At 42.4% G+C, this 14,741-nt stretch overlaps 1 protein-coding gene across 1 annotated transcript in view; it reads left to right on the top strand.

Annotated features, from left to right (window-relative positions):
• Positions 1-2,203: 2,203 nt before the first annotated feature.
• Positions 2,204-14,741, top strand: part of HADH (hydroxyacyl-CoA dehydrogenase) — a 49,279-nt gene continuing 36,741 nt past the window's right edge. Inside the window, exon 1 of the mRNA XM_080685247.1 lies at positions 2,204-2,450. Coding sequence (XP_080541373.1) covers positions 2,319-2,450 — 132 coding nt within the window. The 5' untranslated portion in view covers positions 2,204-2,318. The remainder of the gene's footprint in view (positions 2,451-14,741) is intronic.

The raw sequence follows: 14,741 nt of genomic DNA, 5'->3' as shown, positions 1-14,741 counted from the left end.
CCAAGAACAGGGTGAATGTGCAAGGCAAGGACCACAGAAGTCGTTACTGGGCACCCGAAAGCCCAAGGCCACACTTGGGAAAAGACTAGCAGTCCTGGCAAAAGGAGAATGAATCTATTGTAACTGTCATCTGACCAGGATTGTGCAGGAGTTGGGGCAGGGTGGCCCTTGCTTCAGAAGACTGTAAATGGGAGTTAGACTCTCAGTATAAAACAGCTGCAAAGTTATCTGTTCAAATGTTTCCTTTGATAGACAAAGACACTGGAGCCCAGGAGGTGTCTGCAGATGGTCATACTGCCCACCAGGGACTAAGCCAGGGCTCCTCTCACTCAGTGGTCCTTTCTCAACATCACGTTTACATAATACAGATAGCCTCAGACTTGAGAGTCACTCAAAAATACAGCACTGGTTATTCTCTCTTTCCTGAGGAAAACAAATCATGGATCTGCAAATGCATCATTCTTGGCATTGTTTGACATTACACACATTTAAAGAATATATATTGTGATGCCCTGGCCAGTTTGGCTCGCTGGTTATAGCGTCGGCCGTGGACCATAGGGTCTCAGGTTTGATTCAGGGTCAAGGGCTTGATCCAAGGCTCCTAGGTCAGGGTGCATGTGGGAGGCAACCAATCAATGTGTCTCTCTCACATTGATGTTTCTCTCCCGCGCCCCCCCCCCCCCCACCCCACTTCACTGTCTCTAAAAATCAATGGAAAAAATATCCTCAGGTGAGGATTAACAAAAAATAAATTAAAAAATATAGTGACAACACTGTCATTAGAACATGTTTGGCCTTGCATTAGACACAACTTGTAACTGAGAGTGAAAGGTTAAAATCCATCTAGGGATCATCCATGCATCCTCCTAATTTATCATCTTTGCTCTCATCACACCGAATTCCTCTTCTCCTGTGGCAATATTTTCTTGTTTCTATCTTTGCACGTGCTGCTTCCTCTGGCTTGAAACCTTTCTTTTCTAATACACTTATTCTTCAAATTACCAGGTTTCTCTGTGTAATTTTCCTTTTCCATTTCTGATCCCATGGCGTTTTGCATTTGCTACATTCTAGCACTTAACGGACTGTACTATTTGGATGTGACCCTATCTCTCCTAAGCCCAACAGTCCTCAGCAAAAGTGCTTCTCCCATATTTTTACAGGATTAGATGAGATCAAAGGAATGGTGAACACAGAATTCCTTATGATAGCTACGTCCCATAGGAGGAGGCCTACTTTTGATTCTATGGTGAGTTTGTGAGTTCTTATTACATATTTAAAAATAAGTGAATAAAGTTCTTTATTACTAAGTTATAGTAATTAGAAATTACTCACACGAGGGAGATTAGCCTAGTGGGTATCAATTACTCTACAAAGGTTGCCCTTTGACCTTAAACCCTCAGATGTCTAACATTGAAAAGGGTAACTAACTCCCTGGGCGTGATCTTTACATTGGGACTCATGGGCCATTAGACATTTTTTTTTTCTTTTCTTTTTTAAAATATATTTTATTGATTTTTTACGGAGAGGAAGGGAGGATAGTCAGAAACATCGATGAGAGAGAAACATCAATCAGCTGCCTCCTGCACACCCCCTACTGGGGATGTGCCCGCAACCAAGGTACATGCCCTTGACCTGAATCGAACCCGGGACCCTTCAGTCCGCAGGCCGACGCTCTACCCACTGAGCCAAACCGGTTAGGGCCGTTAGACATTTTTTCGATTGTTGAGCAGTTAGTTTATTTCTGTTTTAGCAGAAAACACTCATTATCCACAGAAATAAAATAACCCCTAGAGCTGGTTACTAGGTAACATGATTCAAGGTTGCTCATTTTGGGTCCCTTTATTACCACCACCACCAAAGATCACGTATAAACTCAGTGCTGAGGTTTGCACGAGCATCAGAGGCGATGATGTAAGAAGTCAACACTATGCCTCCATCTTACCAGGCGTCTGTGGCTTTCCGAGGAATGGCCTGCACGCTAACCGCCCTGCCCCGCTGCGACCCGGGGTCCAACTCCAGGCTCCGCCGCTGAGAGCCCCCAGCTCCGCGGCGGAAGGCGGCGGCCCGCGCCAGCCCACGTGGACTCCGCGCTCGGACGCCGGAAAGCCGCCCCCACGGCCTCCGCCAATGAGCTGAGCGGGCTGCGAGTCCCCGCCCCTTCTCCGGTGACGTCACGGTAACGCTCGGGGAGCCGCCGGGAGGCGGGGCCACCTGGTCTCCGCCCCCAGAGGTCCGCTGGCTGTCTGTGCGTCGCAGTCGCGCCTTCTTCCCTGAGTCTGGACGCCGTCGCCGCCTCCGTTTTCCCGCAGCACCGCACCATGGCTTTCGTAACCAGGCAGTTTGTGCGCAGTGTGTCCTCTTCGTCCACAGCCTCAGCCACGGCGAAGAAAATCGTCATCAAGCACGTGGCGGTCATCGGCGGTGGGCTGATGGGCGCCGGCATTGCCCAGGTGAGCCGCCGCCCCCTGGCAGCGCACCCCGCTCGCTTTGCTGCCCACCGGAACTGAGAGCGCTGGCGGGCCGCGACTCGGCGGGGTGATCCGCGGAGAGGCCGGGGTCCACGGGAGACCCGGGAATTTCCACCATGCTCCTCCCCCGTGTAACTGGAACGTCTTGCCTCTGGGCCTGTGCGTGGTCTTTCCCCAAAGATACAGTGTCTTGGGGCCGAGCCTCAGTTTCCTCTCTCTAAATTCCAGCCGGGCCCAGGGCCCCAAGGGGGCTGGATGGAGGTACTAGCGAATGCGCGTGGAACTGGGTTCTGCTGAGAGAAGATAGTATTGTACGTGTGCAGGTTGAGACATATCTTGCTTGCTTGCTGCTTGGCTTACACCCGAATTGCTGCTTCCAGAGACCTGGAACTTTTTAGAATTATACGTTCTTTGTAGAGCAGTTTTCTGTTCTCCTAAAGGATCTCCTTCCAACCTCCCGTGTGTTTCCTTTGCTTTCTGGGTTACAAAGAATAATAATAGTCATCGCTTTTGTAGCACTTTGTAAAGTTACCTAGTAAGAGCTTGGGAGGCCCTGTTAGTCCGCCAAAGGCCATGCAAGGCAACTTTTGACCTTTGACCTAGTGCCCTCTGTGCTGAGAACTGCAAATTTTAGGGGCTTGGATAAAGTGGGAGAAGACAAAGGGGCTGAGGGCCTCCAGTCTCAATGTCCATCTTCAAGACTGCCATGTTCCAGCCTAACTGTGGCTCAAGGTCAGTTGTGCAATTGATTACCTGGATACTGTGATATGTGCTGCTTCTCCACCCCTCTTCCCTGCAAATTCCTGCTCATATTGGAGAACCTTGATTCCGGTGTCTTAGTTGATTATATTCTTATCATTTCAGCCTTTGCACCTTGTATTGTTGAAGCGGAGACCATTATCTAATTTTTCTGAGTGGAGTACTCAAGTTCAATGGCTACAGTCATGAAAGTTTATTTTTCAGTGTCCTTCCAGTCAAGTCCACATTTCCATGCTTACTCTTTTAAAAATCATTGACTATTATTATGTATCTTAATTTTCCTCTCCCTGCAAATGTTTTGCAACATATTAATTTGATTGCATTGTCTCCTAAAATCTGTATTTCATTAACATTTTATCCTTCTAACTTGTTACAGTTTTCCATTTCTCTCTTCTGAGATAATGTGTTTGGACATACATTTTCCTTTTTATTGTGTGGATGCCTTGGCTGCTAGATTATGGTGTCCCCTTAATCTGTGTTCTACATGAGATGTGAGGAGTAAGTCCCTTTAACCTAAATGTTCCAAATATTATATTATAGGATATTCAAGCTTGAGCACACTTGTATTCCCCTGCTCCACCAAAAATCTCCCACAGCTGTGAGTGTGAGATTTGTTGTGGGAAAGTATAAAATAATGTATTTGTTTAAAAACAAGATATTAGGGCCTTAAGCCTACCATTTATATATATAAAAGCCTAAGTGACCATTACCACCGGTTGACCTCCTCTACCTGTCTCTATGGGGACGCACTGACCACCAGAGGGCAGACGCTCAATGCAGGAGCTGCCCCCTAGTGGTCAGTGCGCTCTCACAGCTAACCTCCTGTGGCCAGCCAACCTCCCAAAGTCCCTCCCCACTCCCTCCCCACGGCTGGCCAGCCCTGATCAGCCCCAATGGGGACTGGGCGACGGCCCCCGATTCACCCCGATTGCCGGCCAGACCAAGGGACCCCACCTGTGCACCGGGCCTCTAGTACCAATATAGGAAAAAACGGGTCCAGAAACTGTTGTTAATGGTGACTTGAAGACATCAGTGGAAGAGGATTAGAAACTAAGTAGAAAGCATTGTTTCAGGTTGTTCAGCTCTTAGAATGCTGTATCCATTATTGTCCAGAAAAGGGTGTTATGCTGCACAATCATAACACCCAGAGGTGGCACCTAAAATTATGGATATAGTATTGGAGCTTCCATCTCAGAAAGCGGGGAGGAGGTTGACATTGCTGGTAACACAGACTTGAATAGTTGGACCAGGGGAGTGAGTGCCTTTTGAAATTTAAGGGGGGTTGAGGGGGAGAGCTGTTTATCCCACAGGTTGGAAATACAATGGACTGCCATTCCAAAAGTTGAAATAGTGGACAGTCATAAGGGTAAGTAGTTCCATTCTTACAGAACAAGGTTTACAAGAGCCTCAGTCACTTTAGATGAAAACTCTAATCCTGTGGAGGGAACCACGCTTTCCTGCAGAACATCTCTGTGCTGCTCTCAGCCAGTAAGTTGGTTGGTTTCAGCAGTTTAGCTGATCCATTTTGCACTCCACCTTCAGGCTTGCAGTTCTAAGCTTCATTCTTCATGCTCCTTGACCTACAACTTTTGGTAGAGGTTGAATCTGTTCTGCTTATTAAGTGCCACAAAAAAGTAGTTGATGTGTTTGACTAGAGATTGGCTCCAGTTCAGTATGGGGAATTGGATGGCCTATATGCTGGCTCTGCCTCAGGTTGGCTGTCTTAACATGGGAAAGTTACTTAACCTCTGTGCCTACTAATCTCTAAACTAGGACTAATACTAGCACTAGCCTCATAGGAGAATCTAGAGGATTGAATGAATTAGCACAAGTCAGGCTCTTAGCACAGTGTCTGGCACCTAGTAAGAGCTCACAAAGGCTTAGCTGCCTTTATGATTATCTTCATTGCTTGTCCTTTTGTCCTTCTCCCCTCATACCATCTCAGATCGTTGCTGCTAAGATAGGCCTATAATGTTTAGATGGAGAATATTGGTTGTGAATCTGTTGCATCTCACTTAATCTTGACAGCAAATGCCAGTTGTCCAGGGACCTCTGAAAAGAGGGAAGGCACTTTTTGTCCTCTCCTATTGTATTATTAATCCTCATACAGCTTTTTTTTTTTTTTAAATTCTCACCTGAGGACATGCTTAGAGAGAGGGGAAGAGAGAGAGAGAGAGAGAGAGAGAGAGAGAGAGAGAAAGAGAGAAAGAGAGAGAGACCAATGTATGAGAGAAAAACATTGATCAGTTGCCTTACATATGTGCCCCGACCAGGAATCCAACCAGCAATCTTTGGGTGCATGGGATGACGCTGAATGATTCTCTCTCATCATCGATGTTTCTGTCTCTCCCTCTCCCTTCCTCTCTAAAATCAATAAAAAACAAACAAAAAACACAAGCACAAACTAGCATCTAAGGTAAGCTATTAAATCACATTTAGCTTCACTCTCCTGAACTCTTTCTGAAGTAGCTTTAATTTTAATCAAGGTGTAGTTCTGTTTACAATCTTTTTTGTTTCCTTTTTATTGAATTTATTGGGGTGACACTGGTTAACAAAATTACACAAATTTCAGGTGCACAATTCTATAACACATCATCTGTACAATGTATTGTGTGTTCACCACCCCAAGTCAAGTCTCCATTCACCATTTATCCCTTCTATAATCTCCTCCACCTCCCCCATCCCCCTTCCCTCCAGCAATCCCCACACTGTTGTCTGTGTCCATAATATTTTTTTATTTATCATTTTTGCTATATTCCAGTTTATGCTGAGTAGCATGGAAAAAATTAAACAGATTTTGTGGGAGCCTGACACATTTCTTGAACAGTTAAGCAATTTAAGACAAGTGAGGTCTATGCTTAATTAAAATTGATCAGTGCACAGGTCATTTGTACATATGAATTCTCCAAGGGTGTCTACTTTGCCTGTCATTTGTTTTGTTTGTTTTAAATTTTAAAAATTTGCTTAGGCTGCAGGTTAATATTTAAGTCAGGTTAACTTGTAATTTTTGTTTGCCCATTATACACTTCTGACTTGGTTCTGATTGCCAATTTGTCTTCAGCTGGATACTTGGGCTGGCAAAGCTTACAGCATCAAATGACCCTTGAGTGGGGATCAGGTTGTTTTTTGCTTTTTAAAGGAGGAAAAAGGGAAGAAAGGTACTAGCTGTGCTTTTCTTCAGTTTATAGAGTGAGTTCTTTATAAGGTTTTCTTGTACATTGCCTTTTTTCATATAAGGAGCCCAGAGAGCTTGTAGCTTTCATTGTTACTGGTAAGGAGTCAGTGAGTTCCCTGGGCATGGAATTTCTGAGGCTGGATTTCTCAAGGCTCCAGTACAAACTTCCTTTTAGTGCCCTACACTTCTTGGAGGAAGTGAGAAAGTTTGCATCTTGAAGGGGTTGGATCTAGGTTCTTCTCACTCAAGACTTTGCTTTGCTTTTGTTTTTGGTCCCTTTTAAAAAGCAAAAAGTGCACATTTCTTCCTTGGAGAGCTCCTTATGCTGTTAAACAAAAGAAGGGAGGGGGCAACAATCGCAGCTACAGAGGAACATTTTCCTGACATTTGTGATGCTTGATGAGGACTCAGGTGGACCCAAAAGCTTCTCCCAGCCACTGAATTTGTTCACCGTTCTCTTCTCTCCCCCAGCTCTGAATTTTCTGGCGCCAAATAGAAGAGGGATCAAAGTTGTTCTGTATTCTGTTTTGCAGTGAGTTCATCTCTGTTGAAATTTGCTTGAAAGTGCAGTGGCCTGGGAGAGGTTTTGGGATCACAGGAGACTGACACAATCTCTTCTTTTGAGTGTTCTTATGGAGGGAATATTTTTATTCCCAGGTGTTAACTTCCTCCTCAAGGGTATGGGATATGTTTGTCATGACATTCTTCCCTCACTTCCTGTATTGTTGCTTCATTGGGTTGTTCTCTGCTCTTTGTGACATATTGGGACAGTAAACCAGCTTCTGTCAGCATATTACTTCTTGGACTTGGGGGCGGGGGCTGACCAGCATAAAAAGAATGCCATGGAATACCTTTGGACATTGTAGAGCAGAAATGACACCTCCGTCAGGTTTGGGGTATTCTCTGCAGTGTGGTAGATACAGCCTCACTGTTATTTGTCCCCTGCTTGAGTTTCTAATTACCTTTCCTCCCCCTTCTCTCCTCTCCCCCTATCTGCCTTAGGCACACCCCTCACTGCCCAGCTCTCCTGGAAGATAATGCTGCTGCTCTCTGTTCTGTGTCTCCCCTGGGTTATGCTAATGATGCGGTGGGATAGTTTCTGGTGAGTGGTGGTCCAGTGCTTGAAACAGCAGGCTGTGAGGTGCCTGCTGGAGTGTGGATCCCAGCCCTTCCTCTTCTGGCTGTGGGCACCTTAGGCAAGTCATTTAACCCCTCTCTACCTCTATCCCTTACCTGGGAATTCATATACTTGCTTTCACAATGTTATGACAGGTAAATGAGCTAAGTGCTTAGAGTCATACTAGTGGGTTCAATGGTAATTGTTCAATAAATGCTTTTATATAGCTCCCTCAGATCTAATCTGCTGTTGACTTCTCTGATTTTAGATTATTTTAACTATCTTGGAAGATATTTGATAGGGAGATATGGGGAGCTCAAACAATTCTAAAGATTTTTAAGACTATGTGGATTGTTGAGAAAAAATCTTAGTGCTCCATATAGACATTTTTGGGTATTACAGTGACTTCATAAAAGCATTTACAACAGAGCCTGGCACTTTAAAAATTCTACAAATGTAACACTTTATTCCATTCAAAGTAATGTGACCATTATAATAATCACTCCTGCAGAGATGATATTGGGGTCAAGGGTCAGAGGCAGAGCTGGGGCTGGGACTCTGGTCTCTCAACTCCTGTTCTGCTGGCTAGAGATCCCAGAGTCTGAGATAACCATAGCTGTGCCTGCACCTCTGTTCTCTGATGTGGCCTCTATGAACAAGGGATCCTTTGTGGCTATCTGGAATCAACAGATACCAGCTAGACTCAAAGTTAGATCATCTCCATTTGGATGCTCTGCTTCCCATCTTTCTGCCAGTAGACTCCAAATCAGTTACCAAAACTCAATTCATCATGTTCTCTTTAACTTTTCCAGAGAGTTTCCTCCTCTTATTATTACCATTGTTGTTATTCCAGCCACATGCACTCTGAAGATAGGGTCATGGTCAGATAGGGTTGAGCATTGACCTATAACTCACACTGAAAAAGATTGTGAGTCTCTCCTCCATGAGGAGGTTCTCCCCTGTGCTTTCCTTTGTGATTCCTGGACCAGGCATTGTTACCTGGATTCTTGTGGGAGCCTCTTAATTAGTCCTTTCACTAAAACTCCACTCATCCTAACATACATTGCATATTAATCTTCCTAGAGAGCAGTTTGTATTCATAGCTGTCTTCTCTACCTAGAAAGTGTCCATCATGGCAGCATCTTTCAGATATTCTTAAATATAACTAAGACTTGATTGATGCCATCAACATGTCCTGTTATTTCTTTTTTCCAGAATTTGTGGGAGTCCTGGAAGAGAAGTTATTTTCTCTACATTACCAAACCCAAATGCTTATTGAAATTTTTGAAAAAGTATGTATTTAGCCTGGGCCAGTTTGGCTCAGTGGTTGGAGCATCGGCCTGTGCACTGAAGGGTCATAGATTCGATTCCTGGTCAAGGACCTGTTCCTGAGTTGCAGATTCCCCAGTCCCGGTCAGTCAGGGCACATTATCTTGGCTTTTTAAAAATACTTTGTGAAATAGAAAAATCTAAGTTTTTATAAATAGGCCAGCCAATGAATTCAACTGTTCTAAGAATAAGCTAGCTGACTCTAGTGGTAAGTGGTGGTTGAAAGCCTCAACAGAAGCCTTTTTCTGATTGTTCAAGTTGGTGAAGACAACTCGTGATGATGGCAGAGTTCATGGTATTACACAGACACGGATAATTATAAACCCAGAATTGCCAGCTCTGAGAGATGTAACTGATTTGTGGCTTCTCTCCCTAGATCAAATCATGAGAACCCAAAGCCAGGCCTTGTTGGCAAGGCACGAGATCCTTGGGCACAGTTAGCGTGGGAGGCACTGATTACATGCACTTATTCTGGGGATCAGGAGGCAGTCGGAACTCCTCTGTGGCAGATAGTTTGTGCAGGTTTGCGATTTTTCCGAGAGAATGTGATGTTGATAAAACGCAGCCCTCCTATAGTGCTAGGGCCTATGGGACACCTCACTGAACAGTGGACATAGTTCTTACAAATTCACCATTCAGCCTGGCCCACATGGCTCAGTGGTTGAGTGTTGACCTATGACCCAGGAGGTCATGGTTTGATTCCCAATCAGTACATGCCTGGGTTGCAGGCTCCATTCCCAGTGTGGGACATGCAAGAGGCAGCCAATCAATGATTTTCTGACATCATTGATGTTTCTGTCTTTCTCTCCCTCTCCCTTACTCTCTGAAATCAATAAATATATATATATTTTTTAAATTCACCATTCAAGCTATGCTTCAGAGAAAATGCTTCCAATCTGGTGATATGTTTGCTTCTGCTGGGCATGTTTACTTGGCCCTGTGGCTAGAGTACTCTGGCTTTGACAAGTGTGCTATTCACTGGGCCTATTTTTATAGCTCTGAAGCACCCTTGTCTAAAAATATTTCTCTCTGGCTAAGCCTGTCTTCCACCAAGGCTAGAGAAGTCATGGAGCTGAGGACATAACCTTCAAATAAAATTGTTTCCATTGCAGGATTGCTTGTCCTCAAGGTCTTACAGTGTGTAGATCACTGTCATAGAGAACAAGAGTTCTCAATGGATTGATTAAATTATGGTCACTCAAAGTGCCAGCAAGAGTCTTCCTTACTTATTGTAAAAATAACAGATGTTTATGGGACCAGGAAAAGAGTCCTGTTACTTTTTGTGGTCCTCTCTTCCACTGCCATCTCATTCTCAGAAAGTTGGAATAAATTGGGTGGTACTGTTGCATAATTCAGGAATGAGTACGGAATCCTTGCATCCAAGGCACATGAAATTCATTCCTAAGTAAGAACCCTCAAGAAAATAATTATGTTCACATTGTGAGGGGAGGCCCTCAGTTACCCTAATGAAAACAGCCCTGGACCGTCAAAAGATCTAGTCTCACCTTGGCTTTTCTGCCAGATACATTTGTTGTCACCATTTTCTGAGGGCCCATCACCTTCAGGTATGGTCTAGGTACTCAGCAGACCAAGATGAATGACATTTAGTCAGGAGCCTGCAGTAAAAGATTAGGGGAGATGGCACTTAAGCAAGTGATCATACACATTATGATGGGTGCAGTGGTAAGGTTGTGTGAGGGTATTATAGGTGCATGAGGCACACATAGCCTGGGGCTGACAGGATTTTGGAGTAAGGAACATTAGTATATAGGGGTGATACTCAGGCATATTTAATGAAGTGAAGTTGGGGAGAAGGTGTGGACAGTGCAAAGGCCTGGAGGTGAGAGGTGTAGCAGATGCAAGGAGCTACAGGCCTTGTGGTGGTAGAGTGCCAGGCAACAGTGAATACTGTATCTGGAGAGGAGGTGGATCCTCATCCTGGAGGGCCTTGCATGCCAGTGTAGGAACTTAAGTTTTATTCTGTGATCACAGGGAGCCTTTGAAGAGTTTGATGGAGTAAGCAATCTAGACAGAGCTACCTTTTATAGAATTACATTTAGGTGGCACACTAGTGCCTGCATGTGATCTTAGGTTAATAATTTTTCTGCTTTAGTGTATGTTTTTTTTTCCTTAGTAAAATGAAGGTATTGTGTTAAATCAGATCAACAGTCTTTGTTTTTTGATTGTGGTAAAAAAATACATACATAATATAAAATTTATCATGTAACCATTTAAAAATATACAGTTCAGTGGCATTTAAGTACATGCACGTTCTTGGAAAGGCATCATGATCATCCATCTCCAGAACCCTCTTCATTTTGCAAAACCAAAACTCCATACCCATTAAACAACTCCCTATCTCTCCTCTCCCCAGTCCCTGGCAAAACTGCTTCACCCTTTGTCTCTATGGATTTGTCTATTCTGGGTACTTCACATAAGTGGAATCATACAGTATTTTCTGACTTACCTGTTTACCTAATATAATATATTCACAGTTCATCTGTGTTGTAGCATGTATCAATAATTTCCTTTTTAAAAATTTAGATATAATTGCCAATATAGTTACAGATGTTCAACATAATGATTCCATATTTGTATATATTGAGAAGTGATCACCATAATAAGTCTAGTTAATATCTGTCACCATACATAGTTATAATTTTTTTCTTGTGATGAAATCTTTTAAAATCCACTCTTAGCAACTTTCAAATATACAATATAGTATTATTAACTATATAGCTGGGAATTTGTACTTTTTAACCCTCTTCGTTGCCCACTCCCTTGTCTCTGGCATCCACCAATCTGTTCTCTGTATCCATGAGCTCAGTTGTTTGTTTTTAGATTCCACATATAAGTGAGATCATATGGTATTTGTCTTTCTTTATCTGACTTATTTCACTTAGTATAAATGAAGCCGTCAAGGTCCATCAGTGTTACAATGGCAAGATTTACTCCTCTTTTATGTCTGAATAATATTTCTCTCTCTCTGTCTCTCTCTCTGTCTCTCTGTCTCTCTGTCTCTCTCTCTCTCTCTCTCTCTCTGTGTGTGTGTGTGTGTGTGCGCACATACACATACACCACATTTCATTTATCCATTCAGCCATCAATGGACACTGAGGTTGCTTCCATAGCTTCCGTATCTTGGCTATTGTAAATAGTTCTGCAATGAACATAGAGATACATGTATCTTTGTGAGTTAGTGCTCTCATTTTTTTAAGTGGAATTGCTGGATCATATAGTAGTTCTATTTTTAATTTTTTGAGAAACTGTCATACTATTTTTCATGGTAGCTGCACCAATCTGCATTCCTTTCACCAGTGATTAAGGATTCTCTTTTCTCCACATCCTCTTCGACACTTGTTTTTTGACTCTTTGACAATAGCCATTTTAACAGGTGTGAGGTGCTATCTCATTGTGGTTTGGATTTGCATTTCCCTAATGGTGAGAGATATTGAGCATCTTTTCTTGTACCTCTTAGCCACCTGTATGTCTTACTTGGAAAAATAACTATTTAGTTCCTCTGCCCATTTTTAAATTAGATTGATTTATTTACTTATTCTTGCTGTTGAGTTGTATGAGTGCTTTTTATGTCTTGGATATTAACCTCTTATCAGATATATGATTTGCAAATATTTTCTCTCATTCAGTATGTTACCTTTTCATTTTGTTGATGGTTTCCTTGGCTGTACAGAAGTGTTTTAGTTTGATACAGTCCCACTTGTTTATTTTAGTTTTTGTTGCCTTTGCTTTTGGTGTCAAATCCAAAAAGTCATCACTAAGATCTATGTCAAGGAGCTTGTCTCCTGTTTTTTTCTAGGAGTTTAGTGACTTCAGGTCTTACATTCAAATTTTTTATCCATTTTGAGTTAATTTTTGTGTACAGTGTAATATAGTGGTCTAGTTGCATTCTTTTGTACATGACTGCCTAGTTTCCTGGACACCATTTGTTGAAGAGACTGTTCTTTCCCCATTGTATATTCTTGGCTGCTTTATCATAAATTAATTGACCATATATATTTGGGTTTATTTTGGGGCTCTATATCTGTTCCATTGACCTTTGTCTCTGTTTTTCTGCCAGTAGCATACTGTTTTGATTACTATAGTTTTGTAATATAGTTTGAAATCAGGGCACATGATGTCTCCAGCTTTGTTCTTTCTCAAGATTGCTTTGGCTCTTTTTTTTTTTTTAAATATATTTTATTGATTTTTTACAGAGAGGAAGGGAGAGGGATAGAGAGTTAGAAACATCGATGAGAGAGAGACATCGATCAGCTGCCTCCTGCACACCCCCTACTGGGGATGTGCCCGCAACCAAGGTACATGCCCTTGACTGGAATCGAACCCGGGACCACCCGGGACCCCCCAGTCCACAGGCCGACGCTCTATCCACTGAGCCAAACCAGTCAGGGCTGCTTTGGCTCTTTGAGGTCTTTCATGCTTCTATCCAAATTTTAGCATTGTTTGTTCTATTTCTGTAAAAAATTCCATTGGAATTTTTATAGGGATTGCTTGAACCTGTAGATTACTTTGGGTAGTATGGATATTTTAACAGTATTAACTCTTTCAGTCCATGAAAATATCTTTCCACTTATTTGTGTCTTCTTCCATTTCTCTCATCAGTGTCTTATAGTTTTCTTATAAAATGTTTTATAGTGTACAGGTCTTTTACCTCCTTGGTTAAGTTTATTCCTAGGCATTTTATTTTTTATTTAAAAAAATATATTTATTGATTTTTTTACAGAGAGGAAGGGAGAGGAATAGAGAGTTAGAAACATCGATGAGAGAGAAACATCCATCAGCTGCCTCCTGCACACCCCCTACTGGGGATGTGCCTGCAACCAAGGTACATGCCCTTGACCAGAATCGAACCTGCGACCCTTCAGTCTGAAGGCCGACATTCTATCCACTGAGCCAAACTGGCTAGGGTGGCATTTTATCCTTTTTGATGCAGTTATAAATAGAATTTTTTTCTTAGTTTCTCTTTCTGCTAGTTTGTTATTAGTGTATTAGAAATACAGCATTTTTGTATATTGATTTGTATCCTGAAACTTTATATTTTTTCTTACTTTTTAAAAAAAAATATTTTTTATTGATTTTAGAGAGAAAGGAAGGGAGAACAGGGATAGAAACATCAATGATGAAAGAGAATCATTGATTGGCTGCTTCCTGCACACCCCCAATGAGAATTGAGCCCACAACCTGGGTATGTGCCCTGACCGGGAATCGAACCTCTTGGTGCATGGGTCAGTGCTGCCAACTGGGCTCTTTCTTCCTTTTTTAGGGTATAATTATTCCATTGGAATATTTTTAATGAAATGATATTTTATTGCATGTATATACCACATTTTATTTAGCCATTCATCATTGATGGACACTTGGGTTGCTTCTACCTTTTGGGTGTTGTGAATAATGCTGCTATGAACATGGGTGTACAAATACCTATTAGAGGGGCCTTACTTTTCATTCTTTTGGGTATATACTACCCAGAAGTGGGATTGATGAATCGTATGGTAATTATTTTTAATTTTTTGAGGAATTGCTATACTGCATTCCATAGTGGCTGCACCATTTTACATTTCTATCAGCAGTGCACAAAGGTTTTGATTTTTCCACATCCTTGCTAACACTTATTTCCTATTTTTTTATAATAGCCATCCTAGTGGATGTGAATAGATCGGAGGTTTTTATACTGTGCACTAATGGACTTTAGGGATTCCATGAATTTCCTTGGTGGTTTCCAAACTCCCCTTCCCTGATCTCTGTTTTATATGTTGTTTTCTGTTTGCATTCCTATGAAGAGGATTTTCTGGCTACAAAAGTTTGGAAAGCCACCACACTGAATGATCTCTAGGTATCTTCCTGCTCGAAAAGTCGATGGTTTTGATGATCTGTA

Source organism: Plecotus auritus (genome assembly GCF_963455305.1).
Source record: "Plecotus auritus genome assembly, chromosome: 1".
NCBI lineage: Eukaryota > Metazoa > Chordata > Mammalia > Chiroptera > Vespertilionidae > Plecotus > Plecotus auritus.
Note: the sequence above shows the minus strand (reverse complement) of the source record. Positions and strands in the feature narration are given on the sequence as shown.